General features: G+C 42.9%; 1 protein-coding gene across 5 annotated transcripts in view; it reads right to left on the bottom strand.

Annotated features, from left to right (window-relative positions):
- Window positions 1-220: 220 nt before the first annotated feature.
- GLI3 (GLI family zinc finger 3) overlaps window positions 221-25,553 on the bottom strand; it is a 206,183-nt gene continuing 180,850 nt past the window's right edge. For all 5 annotated transcript variants that reach the window (XM_014258681.2, XM_005529928.3, XM_088056135.1 and 2 more), the window contains 5 exons: window positions 16,896-17,045; window positions 16,156-16,320; window positions 11,767-12,057; window positions 8,240-8,567; window positions 221-7,074 (listed from right to left, as the gene is read on the bottom strand). In XM_014258681.2, coding sequence (XP_014114156.1) covers window positions 4,784-7,074; window positions 8,240-8,567; window positions 11,767-12,057; window positions 16,156-16,320; window positions 16,896-17,045 — 3,225 coding nt within the window. In that variant the 3' untranslated portion in view covers window positions 221-4,783. The remainder of the gene's footprint in view (window positions 7,075-8,239; window positions 8,568-11,766; window positions 12,058-16,155; window positions 16,321-16,895; window positions 17,046-25,553) is intronic.

Below are 25,553 nucleotides of genomic sequence, written 5' to 3' on the forward strand. Positions count from 1 at the left end.
GAAGCAGAAAGAGGAAAGCAGCTCTGAGTGGAAGTGATACAAGCACTGATTGCAACCAGGCTTTTCAGATGTATTAAAAAATAACTCCCTCCCCCAAGGAGATACTTTAGAAGCTGAAAGCTAAGAACTTAAGTACAAAGGCTTTTGTTTTTATTGACATTGTAAGAAACATTTTTTTTTTCTTTGTTACAAAAAAGCTAAGTGGTTCTGAAAGCAGAAGTACAGTTCATATGTACACAGTGCTACAGACCCTTCAGATCAACCTAAGGCTTGAGAAACATCAGATCATAACTGCAGGTTTATCAAATGAAGACCACTAAGGTCTGTTACAGCTGAACACTATTCCTACCGTACATAAATGTATTTACACATTCTCTTTTTTCTTTTTTAAAAAAAAGGATTACAAGCTTTATAAAAAAAAAATTAAAAAATTAAAAAAAAAAAGCAACACTTTTTTATCTTACACATCTGCAGGACTGACAACAGTAACTGTTCCATAGGAGACATTCCACCAATCCAAGGACAATAATACATGAATACCAGAGGTTTACAAGACGTTTCAGACACTATTAACAGTGGTATGTGCTATTAACTCAATGGCGAGTACAGCCTCATCAGGAAAATTTGGCAACACATCCTGGTCCCTCTCTTTTACAGGGTCAACGCAAAATAAGGCACATACATTGTGGGAATATAAACACTGCTGTCCAGGTGGACAAGCCACAGCAGGATAGGCATGGGTGAGCTGACCAGCCATCTCACTGAGGGGAAGCAGTGATGGGAAGTCAACAGGCAGCCAGCATCTTAATGCACGCACCATTTGGGGCCATTCTCCAAGGAGAGAACAACATCATCTGTCATGTGGATGTGAGGGACCATTGTACTCCCCAGCAAAGCCCATGTGGAAGCCCACTGACTTTCATGCAAACACACCTTATCTTTACCTAGGTGTAACTGACAGATAAACCCTTCACTGGCAACTTCCACTTCGTGGAAAGTGAAACTGTCTGGAGAAACACACATGCTTCAGGCAGGCTGAATGTTACTGATGTGCTCAAGGCCAACAGTAATGGATATGGAAGACCCTCACAGAGCCATTACAAGAAATGGCAATTTAGACTTACGCTGCAATGCTTTAAAAATAGAACATTCACAACATTTTCTGCATTTTCTTATACTCTTGGGTGATCAGTGTGTTTCCAACAGCTATGCAAAAATCAACTGATGTGCCACATACACAAAAGCAAGCTTTGACTCTGTAACTGGAAGAGTAGAGGGGTGCTAGTAAACTCATCCCACCAGTGTTGATGGGACCTTCCCCAGACTGCCACATGTTGAGAAGTGAAAGCTGGTGTCCAGTGTAATAGTGCCATGCTCAGAGAGACCAGTCCACCTTATCAAAACAGAACCAAAACCCAGACAGCTGGGCTACAATGTATTGCTACCCTCACAGGTACCAAAACCAGGCTCTTGAGTATAAAACAGAAAAGTGTGAGAAAACATTAAAGCTGGAAAGTGACACATGAACGTAAGTGGCACATACATTTAATGGTGAAAATGATAAATCATTTGCACAGACTCTCCAAGGACACAGTGGAGTCTCTGATTCTTCAACTTTGCCAAATCAAATGGGATGCCTTTCTTGAGCATGTGGTTTCTGCCAAGACACACTGTTGGCCCAAAACAAGGCTAAGTGAGTGACGAAGGTTTGTCAAATCCAGGAAGGCAAACTGGCTACTCAAACAGTCTCTTTTAGCCTGGAGCAATATGAATGGCTCCTTCTAAGCTCTGATGGATCACATCTGTTAATAGCTTCCCAGCATCAATTGTACCAGCAGATACAATTATGAACTGGAAAACTGAGTTTAAAAAATAGTTTGGGATGTCTGGGGGTTTTTTAATGTATTGGCTCCATAACAATAAAAGACTTTTCTCCCAAGCCACCTACTCCCAGGCTGGTCGTAAGTCTCCCTGTTGAAATTGTTTATAAACATGTAATTGATGGCTTTAATAAATAGCCAGGATTGGTTACTGAGAACTATCTGAAACTTGTCCAGCACAGCCTTTCCTCATGCCTATACTGCTGCTTCTCTGCAGGGCCATGAGCTGTATCCCCACGCTGCAATGCACAGCACAGCCCTTGGAACATCCCTGTCCCTGGGAACCTGCCCAGTGGGATGCATCCCTTCTTGTCCCAGCAGCAGGGCAGGGACAATGGTTGTGTACAGGCAGTAGGTCTCAACAGGGCCTTTGGGCAATGAGAGGGCAATAGGGAGCAGCTTCCTTCTGCTGCCACGGCCACTTGCCATGGTGAGCTGTGCCCAACTGCCCGTGCAGCCCAAGGACCACTGCAGGTGGGTTGTGGTAGCTGGTCAGGGGCAGGGAGGCTGGAAGGGAAGCTAGCAAAGAGAAAAGTGTAGGATGAGTGAATATGTGTGCATGGGACAGGGTAAGAAAGAAATACTCGCTAAAGATACAAAGAAAGACAGGAGCTAGATCATGATAAAACAGGTAGGTTATCTACATTTGTCTTGATTTCTGACATTCCAGCTGAGTGCAAATCTCTTGGTATGTGTGGTGATAAGCTCAAATATGGCCCCTGCACCAGATTCCTGTGATGTTTTCCTACTGATTTATAGATTCATCCTCAGACTTTAACAGCTGTTAACAGACCAGTGTTATCTGACAGATTCACGGATATTTCATTCCTACACATTTCCTCAAATGCCATGTCCTCAATCAGCTGGTATTTCACCTTTTCTTTTACAACTGAAAAAAATGCAATGGTTTTCTAGCCTACAGAAGTCATCTTCTGATTTTGACTGGGCTAAAGTTTATCTGTATTTCAAAACTGACTACACTCTCTCTTCTCACTGTATGTCTACTATAACATCAGCTCCTTACAGACATCAAATACATGACTGTAAATGCCTGCACAATTTACATCCTGTAGTAGGACTTCATTCACTTTTGGGACTTAACTGAGAAGTCTGCAAGGGCTGGAACTCCATGCAGCTTCTAGGAGTGGGTGAACTTAAACTGTGGTCTTGTGCTTGTTCCCCACAGCAGCCTGTTCACCCAGGAGCACTGTGTGTTCAGGGGTGCAGACACAGAGCCCAGCAGAGCCAAAACCAAGCCTGTGTTCACAGAGCAAATGCCACTCACCTCCACCAGCTTCATGATCACAGTGCCTTGGTTTCAGTTTTTTGCCGGTATAACGGACCCTGGGCATTGAACCACTGGTTTGCTTTGAAATTAAATGCACATGGTGTCACCAAGAGAGAGAGAAAGAAGCTGGGTTGGTCTTTCTGAGCTTTGATTAGTTGCCAGACAACTCAGCTGGTTAGAGCATGGTGCTAATAGCATCAAAGTTGTGGGTTTGATCCTCACACAGGCCATTCACTGAAGAGTTGGACCTGATAATAATTCCAGATCTGAATAGTCTGTGATCTCTGAATACTTGCTGTTCCCCTTGTTTCTTGGCTTTTTTTAATGGCAGTTTAAATTTCTTAATTTTGTAAAGCCTGGACACAGTGGAAAAAACATTTAAGTTTATCAGATTGCTTGCAACTGCTTTGATTTATTTGGCTAGTCTGAGAGCTGGGCCAGCCATTCATTTTCTGCTTCTTTTACATGACATGCCCATGATGTTTTTGAAGCTGTATGTATCCATGGAGCTGTCTGGGATAAAGGGGACGTACACAAAGTTTTACCAGCAAATAAGAACAAGTGGCTCAGCAAGTTACACCTAAATAATTTGCATTAAAAAAAAAAAAAAATCCCCAGTACAAAATACTGCTATTTTGTTATTTCACTGCATGAAATACTGCAAAGACCCTGATCATATCTCCACAAATGTGGTATGCAATGAGAAGAATATAGACTAGCCGAGTCACTACACACCCCCATAATTTTGCTATCCAGTCATTTAAAAACGAAGGCTGAAAACCAGAATACCAAATACTGCAAAAGATGAGAGTTGGACTACAAACAGTTTTCTGGTCCTCTCCTTCCTCTGAAACAGGTTGAACATGACACAATCTCAGTATCGTTATTCAAGGCAGTGACAGCTATCTCTGTGTGCATTTACAACAACCTTAAGCTTTCACTAGAGATCAAACGGCTGATGGTTTTTACATTTCTTATTTGCTTGAACCTCCCAACATTTTGTGCTCCTTGCCCCTGAAACTGCAGCCCAGGGGTACCATGGCAGTGCATTTCTAAACTGGTTTTCCACCTCAGTGTGATGTGTCCAGTGCATCCAGAGATGATTTCATTGCTGTATGCTCACTTCACATTGTGCCTGGTTATAGGTTCAAGGGGAAAAGTTGCAACAGTTCTACAAGGTCTAGCTTCATTTGAGTAACAGAAAATTATCAAGTCATTTCATCAGGCCTTTCTTTACCAAAAAAACTCCAAAACAAAACAAAAAAACAAAACAAAAGCAACATGCACTTCACACGTTTACATTGGTTTACAATTAAAAAACAAAAGAAAAAAAAAAAGAAGCATACAGACATTCAAAAAGAGTGAGAGAGGGGGAGAGAGAGAGGAAAGAGAGAAAGGGATGGAATGGGCGTAGCAATACTGATTCAAAACTGAAATGGAAGACAGTTTCTCCCTAGAACACTTTAGGGTTTTCAGAGTCCTTATTCCATAAAAGGAATATACTTGAAACACATCCCATTTAGGTGAGATGAGATTGCTAAAATACATACACAACTAAAAAATATGAGTCTTTTTTTTCCATCTGTTATCTCCTAAGTGTTTTTGTTTTTTATGTCTATTGCATAACAGCAAGAAACTTGCTTTCTTCTGCAAGTGAGGTCAACAAAGAGCTCATGTCCCCAATAGCCATGTTGGTTGTGCTTACAGGCATAGCTGGGAATGTAAGAGATGCTCGGGGAGTGGTGAGGCGTGAGGAATTGCGGGAGACATTTTGAATGATACTTGGGCTCAGGGCTCCCGAAATTAAGCTGACATGGTCCCCATCATCTATGATAGCATCAAAATCTATCTGCACACCCTCTAGACTGTTGTTGTCAATGCTGTCAACTGTGCTTGACACTTGGTTAGCCCCCGGGGAAAGAAGCTCAGATGAGTTTTCAGTTGCAGTCCCCTGCAGCAGGCAGCTGGCTTCTGAACCAAAGAAAGAACCTGTTTTCATAGCTTGGTGGCTAAAGCCCATGGTTTGGTCATATAACTGACCAGAGTAATTCTGCATGTTAGAGCAGAACTGCTGTGATTGACCTTGCATTTCCATCTTAATGGTGTTTACCCTGTACGTCTGGTTGCCATCATCTACTTGTCTTTGCTGCTGGGACAGGTTGTTTCTCAACACGTTTTGCCGTCTGTTGCTGCTGTAATTAGAGCATGACTGGTAACTTTTGGCCGCTGACAAGCCTGAAGGCTGGCTACCAATGGTGTGAGACACCAGTGGACAGCTCTGCGGCCCTTGATACAGGCTGCCTTGTGAGGTAGGACTAACCTGCCCTAGCATCATTTGACCAGAGTGATTGACTCCCTGGTAATGAACACCATCTCCAGCTGGCTGGCTTTGCAAATATTCCTGTTCCATCATGTTCCTGTCCTGCATCCCGTTTGCCATACTGGTGGTTTGATCACTGGATGCCAGGGGATGGCTGAAATTTTGCTGGTTCCCATTCACTGGCATGTTGCTGATTCTTAGCTTCTGCCCTTGCACTGCCATGCCACAGGAATTGTCTGTCACCCCAGCCATCATCGCTTGCCTGCCCATGCTTTCACTGTAAGGCTTGTTGGAATGCATGCTGAAAGAATTCCCAGCTCCGCTGCCAAGAGTCACGTTTTGCTGTAAACTGTAGGAAGTGTTGTTCTCCACCAGGTTCTGATAGCCATTCTGCTGGGCCATGTTGCTTCTCTCCAGGTTCTGCTGCTGAACCATCATATTGTTATAAAATCTGAAGGCCCGAGCCTGCTGCACTGCTGACCGCTGACCACATTTCAGCTTTGAAGGAGATAAGTCAGAACTTCCTGAGCTTACTTCATTCCACTGAATGGGCAAGTCACTCTTATTTGCCTCGGGACCCGCCTGCTGACTGCTCAGTGGAGGGGCTTGGTCAAAGTTGCTGGGGTTGTTGTTTCCTGAAACTGAGCTGTGATGCATTTTGTTGCTGTCTAGGACATTGTTCAACAAATGGTCGTACGTGCCCTGGTTCTGGGAATTCAGATACTGGACGACGTCATCTGGCAGGAGATCCTCATCATTCAGACTGCTACCTGCTTCCATGGTAGCAGCCTCCAGGGCGACGTTCTCGCTGATGCTTGGAGGACAGGGGGAGCTGAAGCTGCGGAAGACGCCACCCTCAGAACGGGTGTAGTTCTGAAGAACAAGGTTGCGCTTTTCCATGGATGGAGGCAAAGCAGGAGGGTTAAAGCTATTAAGACTGTTGAAACGCTGGACTCTTGGGACAGAGAGATTGTCAGAGGCCATTCTGACTGGATCACTGGCTCTCCTTGTCCCATTTCCTAAAGCTTCGTGAGACAGAAAATGCCTCCTGCTGTAACCATTTGCCCCACCATCACTACATCTTCGAGGGACATTCACTGGAGGCAGTGGAGATACTCCAGACTCCCTGCAGTCACCCAAGAGTGCCATCCTTGTCTTGAGGCTCATCCTCTCCATGTTAGGCAGTGGAGTTGGTGGGGGTCCACCAGTAGCTGCTGCATATTTAGCTTTCAGCCTGTATTGCTGGGCCGGGGTGAGGCTGAGAAGACTTGGCAGGTCATCACACTGGCTCGCTTCACTGGAGCGCCGGGAGGCATCCGTCGAGATGGGGTCGTAGGAGTCTGCAACGCTCACGTTCTGCGGTCTTCCCTCTGCCTGGGAGGCATCGCTGGACCTCCGGCTGGAGAAGCAAGGTGAGATTCCAGAGGACCTGCGGCTGCTCAGGTAAGCTGAACTGATTGTGCTAGTATTGCTGTCCCTCCTGTTCAGCATGTTCAACACAGTGATGTCTGTACTTGAGAGTTCATTCCTGTTTGGCAGAATAGTCATGGATCCTCCGACACTGCAGCTGCTGTTTGACTGGGTACCTGCAGGTAAAATTCACAGTTAAACAAAGAGGTATTATCCAGAAACTGGTGTGGAAAACACACAGTAAAGAACTCAGTGGAGTATAGAGAAAGAACATCATCACACCCAATCATAGCAGTGCTCTTTCTTGAAAGAAGTAGGGATAAAAACTGTGTCCTTAGGTTAAAAGCTAATTCAGAGACTCAAGGGTAACATTTCAGTGTGAATCCCAGCAGAAAATTTATAGCCCATAGCCACAAACTGTCATCAGCTGGTGCAGTGCTCCAGCCTGCAGTGCAGCTCATGTGCCAGGAGGACACATTCGTAAGGGAGCTTTTTATAGGCAAAATATAATTGAACAGGCATTTGCATGGAATGGCAAAATATACAAATTGGAGGCTATTCAAGGTCATTTCTTAGACTTCTTGAAATATTCTTGAAATAACTCCTAACAACTGCAAAACATCTTTGCTGGTTTCCTTGTTTTGGTTTGGTTTTAATAAACAGGATAAATGTCTTAATTTTACATAGTTTGTTTTGACTGAATGGGTCTCAGAAAACCTCCACTGCTGGGTGGAGCCCAGAAACCTACAGGCATGCTGTAGGCAAAATAGGGGCAGCAGCAACATCCAATTTGGTCGTGAGCAGTTCTTTGGAGGAAAACAACTGGGGATCTTCAGAGTTCAACCTTGCCTTGCTCCCATTCATGGATATTTGCTCTTTGCAGCAGCAGCATCTGTACATATGATTCCTTCTATGTGTGGGAACAGGTTATTTAAAGGGAAGCCCACCACATTGCTGCAAAGGCTGCCTTGCAAGGGCCTCAATAGAAAGACTTCCATACAATAAATTCACAGGTATTTACTTCTTCTGCCTTGCCTCGAAACAGGACAGAATTTTGATGATCTTGGGTCAAAACCTTTAACTGTAGGGGATATTTAAAATGTGATTCATGGCTCCCCTGCTAACCCTTGTTCTGTAAAACAACGGGACTAACAGACTTCTCAGAGGGTGGGTAGAAGGACTTGCAATGAGGGCACAAACAGAAAGTGAACAATTTACAAACCATTTCACAGCTGCTGAGTTCCCTAAACTGTGCAACTCCTGCAAGAGTTGCACGATTGAGCTAGGAAGCAGCAAGATAAGGGACAAAAAGCGTTATCACTCTTATTACGTCTATCTCACCATTTCCTATGAGAGGCGGCAAGGTCGGGGCTTTGGAAGGTGGAACGGGGTTCAGTCTTGGAAGCATTCCATTAACTTGTTTCAACCTTTCTAATTTCACTTGCTCCATCCATTTGGTCCCTGTCATATTCCTCCTGGCCTGTAAGCCAAGTGCTGTGGTGGCTGTGGAAATGGTAGAGTCCATGATTGGGGTTTCATCGATGACACTGAGGTCTCCTACACTACCACCACCGGTCAGAGTAAGCTCGAACCCATTGTTGGAATAGTTGCTGATGGGGGACTGTTCGCTGCTGCATGTAGACTGACCACCAGGGCTTGGCTGAGATGTCTGTTGGAGGGAAGTAAGAGACAAAAGAGTGTGAGGATTAAGCAAACAATGTTAACCAGAGTATTTGTGCTAAATGAAGGTCTAAATGGAGCCGAAGATATAGGTACAGAAACGTTCAGCATTAAATGATAACAGTGATCATTCATAAAGAGGCTTTCTAGATATTGGCTTCAACTGCAGTGAATGGCACTGTAAAGCACAAGACTAAAGTCCCCTTTCACATGTTGCTGATGGTATTCAATATATCTCCATAAGACACTTATCGGAATTATTCCCCGAGTTACTTCTATCACTTCAAGCCATTTGTGAGCATCTATGGATGGATACCATACTTTGCTTAATGTGCTGTTCCCAACTGAAGCTGCAGCTCAGAAAAACCAAACCAGAATTCAGCCATGTTACAAGGTATTAGTTTACACTGCTAGGCTTGCAAACAAACAAACAAGACTCCAACAACATTGGAATTCGGGTTTTTTTAATTAGACTTGTGGCTAAAGAATGTAAGCATTTTCCAGGCTTAAGGCTCATTGTTACAAGCAGTGGTTGGCCTGAAATGTTGGCATGTAATAAAACAGGGACAAAGCATCAGTGCAAAAAATACTGTATCATATTATCAGCATCTCATGACCCTGGCAGCACTCAGGTCTAACTTACACCTCCTCTTATACCTCTTATACCACCTAACTTACACCACCTCTGACCTGAATCAAGAAGGTGATGATCTACTGAATCAAATCCTTTGTTTCATTAGAATTTAAGATTTGAAGTGCAAGAATTTAAGTAGACAATACAGGCTGGTAATCTGAAGGGATATAAATATGCCACAATAGCATCTTCTTTCTTAACAGGGAGTGTTCCCTGCTGCTCTAGCAGAACTCTTGCTGTGGGGAAACACAGGCTTGATTTACTTTTCAGACATTTTATGAAGTTCTCGCAAAAGAATGGGAAAATTGACAAACTGACAGACAAAACAAAGACAGACAGAAGTCTCTGGATTTAATATCTCACTGTAAGGTTCTATCAGTGTGATCACAAATCAGTGGGGCATGCAGTATCATTTTGCTCACAAGAACAGTTTCATGTAAGTATTTAACTTTTAGGGTTTCTGATGTGGTTTTGTTTTTTGGTTTTGTTTTTTTTCTGCCACTCTGTGATCTTTATGTACATTTTACTGAAAAATGCTGTCTTGAATTTCTGAAGTGGCAGGGACAACTCTCACTTTAAACATCAATGAATGAAGACTCAGATTCATTGCACTACTGTAGTTTCATGCCCTTAAGGAGTCCATTTGAGATTCAATAACTATTTTATTATTTCCAACTTGAATGATGATACTTAGAATTTATGAGGCCACACTGAGCAAGTTCATTTCCAAATCCTGGCCACAGCAGATTTGGTGACAAGAATAGAAATAACAGTTGTTATACAGAAGAAAGTTTGGGCTTCTGGACAATAGCTCCATGCCATATGGAAGAAGAGTAATAGTGATCAGAAACCTGTTCTTGTAGCACATGTCAAGATCACAGTGAGGTAGGGTACAGAAATAAGAACTGTATTATGCAGGACATATATTTCTAGATGTGCAATACAGAAGAAAAATGGATGTGTCATCTAGAGGGGAAAGTACAAAGACATTTCTGAAGATGTTTCACCAATATAAGCCAGATTTTTCACATGTCAAGTGTTGCAAAATGCTCACAACATTACAACTGGGAATGTGCTTGATGGATTGCACATTACTAAATAAAGGAATTATTGAACAACAGGCAGAAGACTAAAATAAAAACATAAATAATGTTGCAATAAGAAAAACAGCAGAGAAGTTAAAATGCCCTCACCTTATTACCCACTGTCCTTAGGAAGTTAGAATAAGACATTTAAGAGCATTAGACAGAAAAGACATTGGATTAGTTGAAAACCAGAAAATATACCTTAATTCATACATGCAATGAAAAACAAGAAACAGAATTATTTTTAAAATATACTTTTCCATGAAAAATATTTAATACTATGTAAGCTATAGGCATTAGTACCCCTCTTACACAAATTTTCCTGTTAGAACTGTGTTCAACATGCCTCAATAATGCTACATGTTTACCTAGCAAAGCAAAAGAGACTTTGCTCCTTTGTAAACTAAGGTAGTTATCAGCAAAGATGGCAGAGGACTTCCTTTAAACTTCAGCAGGAGTTTACTGTCAGCCCTTCAAAGTTCTTTAATTCAGTATTAATACTGAACAGTTTGAGCATAAGCCTTAGGCACAACATAGCAGTAACTCATATTTCAGTGAGTAATCACTTTGAATTGCACCATGATTAACAGTATGAGCAGAATTTGGAGGGCTCATATTTGTATTCCCCAGGGGCTGGATACAGATGAATCATAGACCCAGATGGGGAAGAGGATGGAGTGGCTGCCTTTGAATTAACCCTTGTGAAGAGGGCAGATGGCACATGAAATTCAGGCAAATAAAAGAACCTGTATATTTAAGACAGCATCTCAAAAAATGGAATACAGTCCTTTCAATAGCTTAATGCAATACGTTAAGGTAAACCAGAGAAAAGACTTGCAGACTGTTGATTTAGTTAAACTTGGAGCAGGTTGAGTTAAGCATCAATAAGCATAAGAGGTCACATCACAACAGAGATGTTATTAAAAAGATGCCCATCTGCTGTTTAAGAAACTCAATTCATCCTGCTTCAGTTTGATCCATAACCCAAAAGCCTCAAGCCCTTAAAATCTGATTGTTTCCCTAGGTTCTCCAAAAATGATCATCATCAATACCATCATTTTAGTAATTTGGATTTCTTGTGGTTTAGTTTGGTTTTTTTCTTTTTCTGGCTTTCAGCCTGAAAAATTCAGATTCGCCATCTTTCTTCTGGAAACAGAAGAGTGGAAAAAACGTGTTATTTTTTTCAATTCTGATTTTTTTATATTATGCTTATTCCAGAAGATGGAGCTTTTTTAAGAGAAACAATTATTGTGGCAGCTGCCAGCACCATGCTTACTCCATATTACACATACTAGATGTCATCTTTTTATTTGCTATTAGGCTTTAAAAACATTTTACCATGTAAACACAGAAAAAGACCTCACAAAACCAAACCTTGTGAGCTAGAGGTTACAGACTTGAGATTTTCATACAGGGATTATTAAGGAAGGAAGAAAAGGACAAAGGGAGTGGCACGGTGTATTGCATACCATTGGTTTTTCTGACTTGACCGCTTTCACTTGGAGGCATTCTTCACGCTTTGAGGTAGTGTTGCTGAGGTCCTTCTGCTCACCAATTGCACCCTGAGTCTGATGGCCTGGTGACCGGGTCTGAGAGTGGCTGCCTGGGTCTCTTGGTGGCGGAGGCCGTGGGTGGATGTCTCCCCGCTGCTTCTTGGTGACATGTGCCTCCGGGCCATGCACGGTCTTCACGTGCTTCCGGAGAGAGCTGGGGTCTGTGTAGCGCTTCGTGCAGCCCGGTATCTTGCAAACATATGGTTTCTGACAAGACACAAAAAACACCTATATTAGATTCAATTCCATGTGGGACTCCTGAAGAACTCCTTGGAGCACAGCTGGTGTTGCAGTTAAATGCTTTCACAGCGAATTTTTTACCTAATTTATGGTCTCTTTAACAACTGAATCATAGAATGGTTTGGGTTGGAAGGGACCTTAAAGATTATCTAATTATCCACTCCCCTCCCAACATGGGCAAGGACCCCTTGGTAAAAGCCACATTCAAACCTGGACTTGAACAATGGAGCACTTGAACACTGCTTGAATGAAGCATCCACATCTTCTCTGGGAAACCTCTACCAGTGCCTCACTACTCTCACAGTAAATAATTTCTTCCTTTTAACTAATCTAAATCTACCCTCTTCCAGTTTAAAGCTATCACCCCTTGTCCTATTGAACAGTGACTGTACCCAGTCAAAACCATTAGCTCCCCTTGGTTCAGAAAGTAGCAATTAGTGCTGCACAGTTGATTGAGGGAAGAGTCTCTCACGGCTACCAACTAGCACGGCTTTCACTTAGCTTAGCAGAAGAGTCAACCGAGCTATGGCCACTTATGAAGACTGGTCTAGTTTTCAACCCTGTCCCTTGCCCTCAGCAGTTTGAGAGTGTTCCCCATAGGCCTAATACCTACTACTTGACACTGAGAGAAACAACCCACTTCAAAAGGTGCTGGGCCATTTGTTCAGGCAGAATTAACCAAGGAAGCATTTTTTTTCCTGGCTCCTTCAGATCACCAGTCAAAGCATAAGATACAGTGCCATGAACATTTTCATGTTGCAGAAATAGATGCACTATTATTACTGCTACCAGCATAACTCATCACTCATTTTTTTAGAAACCACTTCCTTTATCTGTGAATTTCTATAGCTCACTAAGCAATGTAGAATAAAGTAAATTTACTGTCTTACAAATTAACATAGCCTTTGTTCTTGTATTATGAGGGTATTAAAAAGAAGAGCTGAGCACTTCCTAAATCCTTTAATTGCCCTGGGAAGCAAAGTATTGTTCACACACTTTTATTACTGAATTGTTTCCAAGAAAGTACTGTTTTAAAGGTTTGGTTTTTTTTTTATACTAGCCTTCAAAAAATAGAAAGAGACCCTCATGCAGAGTTTCTCAGAGGGGTTTTGTGTCTGCTTACACATGGCACTGTGGAGCCTTGGACAAATACAGCTTTGCCATAGCTGTCTAAGGCCTGAGATTGCTTCCACTGACATCAGTGGAAAAAACCCTCCCACTTACTTGAATAGGAGTAAAAATGAGCAGTTTAGAGACAATGTTGATCTACCGAGGCAGGTTTTCTCAAGTTGCTACGGAAGTACAAGTCCCTTAGTTCTCCTCTACATGAGTAAGGTATATCGTAATCAAGAGATGTCAGCTGCTTTTAAAGTTCTCTGTAGGTTACCTCCTGAAAACCAAAATGGCACTGCAAACTGCTGAATTTGGTCTGTTTTTCATGGTATTCACATCATTCCACCAGTATAGGTTGCCCTAGAAGATTAGCCTGTTTTGGTGTGACGTAATGGTGAAGGAAACATTTCATTTGCCCCTGTGGCTGCACCTATCAGAAATCATATGCAGCATAAAATTTCTCTGGTTGACTTACTGTTAGACACAAATTCTGATCTTAACACAGGGCAGGTCACATTGCTAAGTAAGAGAAGATCTAAATCATCAACTAGGCAGCACACAGATTAGTTCAGTGTATGAGAAAAGAAAGCTCAGGCAGCTATTGGCAAGACTCGGTGAACTTCCTTCTACCTTGGTGACCATTCACTAAATCACTGCAGGGCTTCAGTGCCATTATTGCTTGGGCTGCTGAAAACACAGGGGGGATGAGGAAACTCAGGGATGTGCAATGCCCTCTGCTTCCCTTGTGACTAACGAGATGCTGCAGGGTAGGGACTGGAAGAAGATGAATGCTCCCTGGAGCATCCCTGCTGGCCATTGTGTATGCCTGCGACTACCCAATACCAGTTAAAGAAAGATCCAAGCTGTGTAGAAATGGATATAGCTGCTATGGTACATCCCACCCTCCCAGTACTTCCAGGTTTAGGCTAGAGGTGAAGCAGTTCAGGGACGTGTCAAGGAGAGGAGATTTGATTCTGAGTTGTGAGACTGAGATCATGTGACTCTCTGTGCAACTTGAAATAGGGTAATAAAACATGGACAATGCATGAAGATGGTGTGCTTCCTGAAAAAGCAGGAAGCAGTAACAGGAAACACAGTAACAAGAAGTTATGCTGAGTGTTTGGAAAACAGCTGTGACTGCCACAGCTGGTTTCCTTGAGAAAAGTTGTAGTTCCTCTGCTGCATCCCTAGTCCCAGAATAACAGAATCACAGAATTACTAGTTTGGAAGAGACCTTCAAGATCAACCCATGCCCTAATACCTCAATTACCCAATACCTAATACCCCAACTAAACCATGGCACCAAGTGCCATATCCCATCTGCTTTTTAAACACATCCAGGGATGGTGACTCCACCACCTCCCCAGACAGACCATTCCAGTACTTTATCACTCTTTCCATAACAAACTTTTCCTTAATATGCAACCTATATTTCCCTTGATACAGCTTAAGACTGAGTCCTCTCGTTGCTGCTTGGAAAAAGAGACCAACCCCAACCTGACTACAGCCACCTTTCAGGCAGTTGTAGAGAGGGATAAGGTCACCTCTGAGTCTCTGTTTCTCCAGGCTAAACAACCCCAGCTCCCTCAGTTGTTCCTCATAGGGCTTGTGTTCCAAGGCCCTCACCAGCCTCATTGCCTCCTCTGGACGCGCTCAAGCATCTCAAGGTCCTTCCTGAACTGAGGGCCCAGAACTGGACACAGCACTCCAGGTGTGGCCTCACCAGTGCTGAGTGCAGGGGAAGAATGATCTCCCTGCTCCTGCTGGCCACATCATTCCTGATCCAGGCCAGGGGCCATTGGCCTTCTTGGCCACCAGGGCACAGGGCTGGCTCATGTCCAGCTGCTGTCACCAGCACCCCCAGGTCCCTTTCTGCCTGGGCACTGTCCCCAGCCTATGACATTGCAGGGGGTTATTGTTACCAAAATGCAGGACTCGGTACTTGGACTTATTAAACTTCATCCCATTGGACTCTGCCCATCCATCCAACTGTTCCAGGTCTCTCTGCAGAGCCCTCCCACCTTCCAACAGATTAACATACACTCCCAGCTTAGTGTCATTCACAAATTTACGAATGAAAGACTCAATACCTTCATCCATGTCATCAATAAAAATATTGAACAGGACTGGCCCCAGCACAGACCCCTGAGGAACACCACTGGTGATGGGCCCCCAGCTGGATGCAGCACCATTCACCACCACTCTCTGGGCCCAACCACCCAGCCAGTTCCTAACCCAGCACAGAGTGCTCCTGTCCAAACCATGGGCTGCCAGCTTTTCCAGGAGTGTGCTGTGGGAGACAGTGTCAAAGGCCTTGCTGAAGTCCAAATAGACAACACCCACAGCCTTTCCTGCATCCACCAGGCAGGTCATAAAAGGACACAAAAAGGAGATCAGGACCTACCCCTCCTAAACCCATGCTGACTGGGTCTGATACCCTGGCCATCCTGTGTAGTCCATGAGGTCAGCTCAAGATGGAAAGAAAGAGTGAAAGAGGCCAGAGAAGAGAAGGCATTAACTCAGAACTTAAAAGGCAGCCCATGATTTCAAATGCAGAAACTGGCTGTCTGCAGCACCCTGAAGTATGCTGGCTGTCCGAAGCTGCATCCCAGCAGATACCTGGTGCCAACACAGGCATGGGGATGGGTTCAGGCACTCAACGAGCCCTTCCAGCATCAGAGGAAAAAATAATCCTAATTTTACAGGGAGAACAGGATCTGTCCCAAATTAATCCATGTGTTTCCATTAGACTCCCTCACTCAAAACTCTCTTACACATAATAAAATGCCAGGTCTGTATGACATACTGTGCTGTAAGAGTCATCCAGATCTTACATTCCTTTCAGGTTGCCGAGGGTTGCTGTGCCTGTTGTCTGTAATAGATTGCTATGACCACACTGAAAGTCTGTTCAACAATGAATTATATTAATCTTCTGAAGCTGTGCTTACTTACCTCATTGGAATGAGTCCTGTTTTGGTGCTTGGCCCTGTCAGATGCATTGGAGAAAGCTTTGTTGCAGCCTTCATGTTCGCACACATACGGTTTCTCTCCAGTGTGAGATCTCAAGTGCGTTTTCAAGTTTTCTAGTCTGGAGTAGGCCTTTGTACAACCTTCAAACTGCAGATGAGAAATAAGTCTGGTTTAGTTTTAATCTTTGGACTTGCAGGAAACAGTAGAAGTGGACTTATAGAAGTTTAGAAGTTTTCCAAGCCCTCATAACCTTGTCTAATGTAGGTTTGATTGGGAGGGTTTTAATTTAACCCAAGCAAACTCCACCACAGCTCAAGTTAAAATGCTTTCAGCAGTATGTAAATCTTTTCTTACAGGAGAGCATAGTGTTTGCCTACTTTGACTAAGACTGAAATCCATTGCAAAGCCACCAGGAGGCTGGTGGCCAGCAGTAATATCAAGCTCTGTAAGAGAAAGTGCCTTTAAATAATTAAGCAAACTGAGCCCTGTTTAATAATGCCTTTTAGGGCTTCTTTACTTTAAACTTCATGAAGTGGGCCAAATCATCCTCTCCTGAAGCTTTTGTCATCTGTGCTGGATAACAAAACAGACATGGCAGTCTCCTCTCCACGAGAGTCTGACAGACAAGAGCTCAGAGAATGCAGCACTCGTCCTGCTCTTTTTGTTCTCCTCACAGCCCCAGCTTCCCTGTACAAGCCTGGAGCTCAGGCCCCTTTACTTACAGTGCATTTGTGTGGCTTTTCCCCTGTATGTCTCCTCATGTGGACCACCAGCATATATTGGGCTTTGAAAGGTTTCTGCTCCCGGGAACAGTCCAGCCATCGGCACACAAACTCTTTCTTCTCACCGTGTATGTGGTCATTGTTGATATGCTGTTCAGGTGGAACAGAGGTTACAGCTTAACAGAAATACAATTATTGCAATTTCACACTGGAAAAGCACTAGAGATTCAGTTGTGAACCACGTCCTTGTGGTACTGAAAGAATAAGATAATCTGCACTTCCAAGTGACCACAGGGTTCAAATTACAGATCCTACTGGAAGTCACTAAGGCTCATGGATTTTTTTCTACTGAGATCAACAGACTTTGGATCAGGCCCCAGGGATACAAGCTGATAAATGGATCCTGGATAATCTCATGCACTGGGTGATTCACACTGGGTACTGCTTTGCAGAGCAGAGAAGTGCTCACTTAAGTGCTGCTCAACATAAACAAGGTTTACAAAATCGGGCCTTTAGAAACATATCCTCCAACCCGAAAAAACAATACAACTGCTAAATCAAGTTTCCACCCCAAATTTCAACTCACTCCCTGTTACCCATATTTTCTTTCAGTAAACATATTTGGTTCCATAAATGTACAGGTCATGGCAGTGGAAATAAACCCCTACACACTGTGAATATAAACTCTGAGTACTGAAGCATACATCAAGCCAGGTTTTGCCATTGCCCAGTCTGGCTCTGTCTGAATGTGTGTGGGAGTGACAGCTGCCCCAGCCCTGCTGCCTCACAGGCATGTCTTTCTGTGGTCAGTGCCATCCATTTGAGTGTATCCAGAAGCAGGACAGGGCTGGGTACCTTCTACTTTTCCACAAAATTAGCTTGCTCTGTTTCTTTCAGTAAGATCTAGCTCATTAAATTAAATAATTTTAAACTGGATTTCATTCTCTCTGTGTTTGAGTGGAAACAGGCAGGTGAAGTAGGGTCAGCCTCAAAATTGATTTTTTTTTTTTTTTTAAGGCTTAACTGTTTGAATATTTTTGCACGACTTTAGAAAACAAAAGAAAAGAAAACTACACCTGGACTTTCAGTCTTTTTTCCGATAGGGGCTACCCGACTCATCCTCCCAGACACTCTCTTGTAGAAATCATTCCACACTGCCGTACTTCTATCATTGTGCCACTAGATGGCTGCATTACTCAGCGAATGACATTATTCCCACTAAGGTACCACCAAAAAAAAATCTCCAGTTTTTATGTGATCACAGCACAGGGATGAAATCTGCATCTGTTCCGTAATGGGCCCACAGAAAATGCTAGCCATACAGAAACTCAGTAGTTCAAACTGGAACACAAGGAAGATAATCCCAATCTTTTTGTCTTGAAATCAGTCAGAAAGCCACATAAAATCACGTATGTTCAAAATTATGCACCATTGCCATTGTAAAACAGACATCCATTGCCTGTAAAAGATGACAGCTCTTTTCCTGAAACTTTATTGCCATTTCTTTAAAGTTGTTATGGGGCACAGGATGCATGACCAGAGCAGATGTGCTTGGCAACATACGACTGCAAAAAATCTGCAAGAGTTAATGTTCCTAGTGCAGCTCCGTAGCCATTGATAAAACACACACCTGTGCCAGAAGCAAGCACATGCCTTGCTCTGTGAAATGGTATCAAAAGAGTTCAGTGGGTGCCATGTGTGCTCTCTCTTGAAAGAGAAAGAAGTAACAGGACAAAATTTAATGCGTTCAAGTAATTCATGGCCAAATCTCTCTGTAAACATTACAGAGTGCATTATGTGGTTAAACCTCCACAGCCACGAGGGGGATGAAACTTGAGTGTGTGACACAGGCTTTCCATTTGATACAAAAACCTCAAGGCTGGATCAATCACTTTACCACAGCACCTCCTTTTACCTCCTGCTGCGTGGACACTCAGGCACCATGGAGGCTCTTTCACAGAAAATCTCCATAGGACAGTTTTTTCTCTTTGTCCCTTCAAATCAGCTTGCTCCCTGTGCTCCAGACCTCCAGCCTTTAACAGCATGACAATCCTCTAAAACTGACCTTTCTCATGGGCCTGAAAGTCCTTTCCTCACTCCCTCCCCAGCCCAGGCTCACTGCAGCAGCTGACAGAACTTGCCAAGAGTGGTGATCATTTGCCTCTCTCCATCACCATCTTACCTGCCAAGTATCTTGTAATCATCCTCTGGTCTCTCACAACTGTGGCCCTCCATACATTTTCCCTGCTCTCTTATTTATCAATCCTTTCCTAGACTCTCTGATCTTCCTACAATCAAACCCCTCTTTGTGCTGTTTTCCCTCATTGCTCTGATGCTCCAAGTGGCCCTTGAGAGCTCACCCACAAATCCATCTCATTCTCATCCAATCCCTCTGAGGATCCTCACCTTTAGGGGAAGCCTGGAATAAATGAGCCTGTGATCTGCTAATTCGGGTAATTTATTTTGGTTCACAGGTGAGCTGCTTAATTGCTTTTTGCAGAGGGGTGATATTTTAGCAGACCTACAAATATGTCCAAATACTGAAATGCTGGTCTGGAGGAAGACACTTGCTAGACACAAAATCAGCACCAGCAGTGTACTCAGGTACAGAGATTCACAGTACTTGTAATCCTGAGATTCAAACACCCCCACTTGCTCAAGATATGGTGAGAAAACTTGTCTGTCATCTGCTATGGACCTACAGGCAGAACTACACAAATGAAAACCATGAACTAAATCTACACTGGAATTTTTTACCATTATCATTTGACAGAAAGAATGTGCAATTTTTGCAACATGTTTAAAAAGGAGGGAGGTCTCACTGTGCAAACAACACCATTTAGAAAAGTTCAGAAGTTTGTGAACTCTGGCATTCAGGTTCTTTGACTCAGATAATTACCTTTGGATTTTACACAGTGCTTTTGGCTCCCTGGTCCCTATTATGAGAGGAAATGAACAGTTTTGAGCTTGTAAAACAAAGAACAGTCAGGAATAAGAGTATTATGCAAAGTAGAAGCTTTGGTACAGTACAATAAGGATTTATAGGGTTTCAATTTATAATCTGTTTGTAACCTTATTACACCCATGAAATGTCACATTCCAGGGACTAGATCAGAAGGATTTTTTTTTCCTGGTGAAATTGAATTTTGATGCAGTTTCAGGGTGTGAAAAGGCTTTTCTTTTAATTTTGTGGGCCCAAACCTGCAAGTTTTACTTATGTCTGTAATCCTTATTACAGTAAATAGGCTCATGAAAGCCAATGATATTACTCCCTAGTGTCAGGTTTGCTAGCATAAGGCTCTGAAGCACCAGCTCTGTATTATTAAGAATTTCTGACCTGAAAAAAAAGCCCCCATTAAAAGCTGGAATTCTACAAGCTATCTCCCACTGCACACAGCTCCAAAAAGCTGCTAAACAGGGGTCATTTGCAGAATACCAATCACTTTCATGCTACTTCAACGTTCATTACCAAACCTCTGTTTGTCCTGGCTCATTTCCTTTTTTCTTTAAAAAATGTTATTATTATCATCCAGTTCCAAAACACCCTAAAACGAACAGAGGGAGCTGACCTAAATACTGATTTTGGTCTCAGAATGACCTGCCTTTGAAGGAGGAAGCTCCAAGATGGATTTCAATTCCAGAGCATAAAACCACACCAGATTAATTGAAATGAAGCCTGAAGTTTGCCTGTCTTCTCTACTGGGCAATCTCAAAAAACAAAGGTAAAGGGAAATTCAATCCACAGTATGCTGGAAGCATAAATGCTGAAATGGTAAGAAACACTCTTGAAAAGGGAATGCCTTAAATCATACATGGTCTCCTGCAATCCATACCAACCATACCTGTTACTTGATACTGTAGCAGATGAGATGAGGTGACACTGGAGGTAGGATCTGCAACAATCTTAGTGTTCCATTTCCCTCCTCCAAGAGAGGTTTTAGGAGAAAGGATAATATGCACACGTCCTAGCTGACTGCATGGTACCCGTTAGCTATTCAATACATAAACAAAGGCCAAACGTGCTCTCACAGTAGTCAAACAGCAGGAGGAAAAGCCTCTCCATACCAGTGGAAAAACTTAGGAACAGGAAAAGAATGTCGCTGTAACTGAGATTGCATCTGAAAGCAAAGTGCTATTTGGTGGCAAGAGCAGAATACTCAGATCATCTCCCATTTCTGCTTCCTACCCTAGAGTGTAAGAGAAAACTGGGCAGAGACCATGCTGTATTGGTATAATGTAGTAAGTAAGTGGCAGTGAAAGGCGTATCACCATTGCCAAAATTAGGTTTAATTTCAGTTATACAGCAACAATTACAGACTTTTATGTTCTCGCAGTTATTTCCCTGTATTTTAAAAAAAATTATAAAGGAAGTGCTAAATAACTTCTCACTAGATCTTACCACAGACATTAAGCAGAGGCAGCATTTAAACCATCTTCAGGCACAAACCTCCCTCTGTACTGTACTGCTACAAGAAGTCCCTCAAACCAGTGGAGCTGCTGCATTTGATGCTTAGGGAACAAAGTGAGAAAGGTGAAGAGACATCGAGTGGAATGGCTGCTAAACACAGCTCGTCCCGCACAAGAGCTGTGGAGCCCACAGGGAGGACATATACAGAGGCTGTGTCTGGCAGACACAGTACCAGACTAGCTCTGAAGCTGGTTTGGAAGGGGATTAGCTGTCCCTGACCTGCAAGTCCTGCAGGGAATGCTTTTATTTCTGTGTTTTGCATAGGGAATGTAGATTTGTCCTTAAGCCCACATACAGCTAGAAACAGGTTCCTGGTCATCAGGCCCATCCCCTCGCTATGGCAAGTCCCACTGCACATAATCCTGGTCATGAACAGAGCATCAGCTTCTAAGTGCCTTGGAGATCAGCTCCCTCTGCTCCCAGCGGATGGCTCTTCTAGAAACTCACTCTTCTGCTGGTTAGCAACTAATTTCTAGCTTCGATTTATTCACAGCCAATTTAAATTCATTTGTTCTCGTGCCAACACTATCCTTTAGCTTAAACAGCTCTGCTTCCCTGCAGTGTTTAGTTCTCTCCCTTCCCCACCTTAACTAACTGGCAGACAGCACTCTCCTCTCTGTCTTCATTTGCTGGATTAAATAAACCAGCTCCTTCTGGTCTCCCCTTCAATGATCAAGTCCTCACTCCCCCCTTAACCTGCTTTGGCTTGAGGTGGGGAAGCCCAAATTCCATTTGTCATTTTGTTCTCAGATTCCCCACTGCCACTTTGAGGACTGTATTAGTCCATTAGTGGCTCTCTCAGCCTCTTCACCTGCTCTAGTACAACTTCAACCTTCTTGACCAGAACAGTGTGAAGTATACCAGGGCTCACCAGACTCGGTGTAAGAGAATTCAAACTTCCCTGTCCCCACTTAGGTGTAAGTACAGATCTCACATTCACTTTAGACTTGAGACTATTACCAAAGCCTCTGAGTACCTCATAGGTAGTGAACCTAACAACAAACTTCAGGAAAGAGTATCTTCTACTATGGCCACAGTTGAGGCAGAGACTTAAGGCCCAGGAAACCCAAAGGCCACATTCATAGAAGTATTTGGATCTCCGATTACCACTAAAAGCAGTCACTTGTTCATGAGTGGTGTGCATACTTCTGAGGTTCCTGACCTACACAGCTTTCTGAGATAGCCAAGTGACTGCAAAAACGGTATCAGTGCTCAGAACAGTGACAGGACAGCATATAAGCAAGTGCCCAAGCTTGCCTGCTCCCCAGGGATGCACTATGCGACTCATCACTGCTCCTTGTTACCATTTTAGGTAGTCAGGCAACTGAGAGATGACATCAGACGGGCCTCCCTACCATCTCATTAACATCTTGATAAAGGTTGACTCCATGATCCACGGCAAGATGAACAGACAAAGGCATCGTAAAAAAGTCAGGATATAAAGGAGGTCCCGGTGAGCCAGGAAATCTCCTGTGACAATAGAAATCTCATTGTGAGGAGGAAAAAAAAATGCATCTCCATGGAGTGAAATCCCCAGCAGACTTCTTGGACACATTCCAATCACTGCAATCGAGTCTCTCTCTAACCTCTGCGACTCTCTGTTAGAACAATGCATGCATTTTAATTTCCTCTTTCTTTCTTTCTTCCCTCTTTCTTCCTCGTTCCATCTAACGGAAAATAGGTACAGATCCTGTCTTTTCCTTACTAAAGATTTTGCAGGCACAACCAGGCTAAACAGCCCCAAGAGACCAACGTCTCCTCCCTGCTGCTCAGGTTGAGAGTACACTTTTGACCCCATGTCCTTAGGGTGGCATAAATACATAAGCCATTTTTAGTTCCTGAGATGGAAGAAGCACTTAAGCTGCTTTAAGCCCTTATGGTGGCATAAACACTTAAGCTGCCTGCCTGCAGTTCCTAAAGCCAAGCGGAAGCTATAGCTATACATGAAGAACTCTGCACTTCCACATAGACACATGCCTGTGGAGAAACTCAGATGACTATCTCCAATCCTGCTTCCTTTCCTTTGGATGCACTTATTGTTATTCTATTAGAGTTCTTGGTGCTGTCTTTCATACTTTCTGGAAGACTTAAGAAATGCTGTTGTGACAGATCTCTACTAGCGCCGATTAGCAACGCCCCTGCCAGCAGGATGGGATGAACTGGAAAAAGGTAAAATCCATGGGTTGAGATAGTGATAGTTTAAAATCCAACTAAACTAAAACTAAAACAACTAAAATAGCACTAATAATGATAATGATGAAAAGGGAGAAAAGAACAGGGACACGAGTAATAGCCAACAGAAACAAGTGATGCACAATACCCTTGGTCACCACCTGCTCACTGATGCCCAGCACACCCCTGAGCAGCAATTGTTCATCCCAGCCAACTTTCCCTGGTTTATATCCTAAGCATGATGTTCTGTGGTATGGAATATCCCTTTGGTCAGTCTGGGTCAGCTGTTCCCGGCTGTGTACCCTCTCAGCTTCCTGTGCACCTGCTCCCCGGCAGAGCATGGGAAACTGAAAAGTCCTTCACTTGGAGTAGGCACTGCTCAGCAACAACTAAACCATCTGTATGTTATCAACCTTATTCTCAAACTGAATCCAAAATATAGAATGTACCAGCTACTAGGAAGAAAGTTAACTCTCTCCCAGCCAAAACCAGGATAAAAGCATGCAGAATTAGATATATACTGCAAATATTTTTTACTCCAGTGTGACTAAAAAAGTTTTACTCATTAAGAAAAAAAAAAATTAACTACAGAAAGAACATTTCAGTTAAAAAATGGTTATTTCAGAAAGGACTGAAGCATGTGGAAAATAGGAAATGTAACAACCTATTTTACAAACTTAACATTTGAACTCTCTGTCCATGACTGTTAATATTTAATTATAAGAATAAAAAGAGACTCCAGTCAGCACTGCAGCTGAATTCATGCTTGAAGCCCATTTATTACTGTGCTGTTCTGGATACCCATTTCTTTCCCTTGAGAACTGGTGACAGCAGTCAATGAAGAAAGGGAGGAATCAAAATTAGAAGCCCTAAGTCAACTGCAAAAATTATGATGATTTATAACTTGAGATAACACATGTATGTAGAAGGACAGGGGTGACAGGCACAGGAGAAGGGCAGCATAGAAACCAATAGCTGGAAGAGAGGACTGAAGCAGTAAGAAAGGAGGACTTCAGTGTTTGAGGGAGCATCCCCAAATAAATGGTAGACTGAAGGGAACCTCAGAGATGTTGCAATAAAAAATTGGGGCCAACAGCTTTCTTGGACCAGACGAGCACAGCTGCCGCTGGGAGAAGACTAGGTTTACAGTCTTATGTAAAAATTTAGTAAAGATCTGAGCTCAGTGTAACACATGGACAGAGACTGTCCCTGTTTCATGGGGCATACAAGTTCAGAAGTATGAAATGCACAAAGGCCAAGAGCAATCAAACTAATAATAACTAATGAACTTTTGCATTTTGTGGAGTTTACTGTATGCCTGAGCAGGAATCAGCTTTTTGCCTCAAATGATGTTTAAGCAAGCCGTGGTGAATCAAATGACTTTTTACGTATGGGATTGGATAAGTTTTGTTCTCTAAGTGTGAAACTGTATTACTAATAAACAGGAATATGCTAATTCAAAGGACACAGCTCACCAGGACTGTTTGATTTTCACCTCTCTCTTTCAGCTGAAAATATAGGTCTGATATTTATTTTTTTTATCTCTCTGCCCTAACAACTGCAATAAAATTTCTAAATCACCCAGAAAAAAAAAAGTTATTTTCTTTCTACTTCTTTTGTTCTCTTGCAGTAAATCCTGTAGTTGTCTTCATTGCCTATCAATAGGTTAAACATATCCAACTTGTATGTTTAAATGCTAAAGACAGAGAAGTCCCCACGGATACGTCAATCATTGGCTCCTGTACAAAGAAAATACTGTATTTTGCTCAGAAGAGCTTTCTGTGGCAATTTAAACACAGTGAGACAGACACAATATCCTGGAGAGAGGAAAACCTGCCTTATTACATTCCTGACCCAAGAGAAAGGATCTGCCCTTAGGATATAAAGAGAATCAGTGGGGGGAAAACAAGAGAAAAGTTATCTAATCCTAAAAATAAAGACAGTGGTTCATAATATAGCATGACCTTCTTTTAATCTCTGATATAGCAGTTATCCAGTATGGATGTGACAGAATACCA

The sequence above is a fragment of the Pseudopodoces humilis genome, chromosome 1 (genome assembly GCF_049639895.1).
Source record: "Pseudopodoces humilis isolate 2021_Gansu_Grassland_sample_001 chromosome 1, ASM4963989v1, whole genome shotgun sequence".
Classification (NCBI taxonomy): domain Eukaryota; kingdom Metazoa; phylum Chordata; class Aves; order Passeriformes; family Paridae; genus Pseudopodoces; species Pseudopodoces humilis.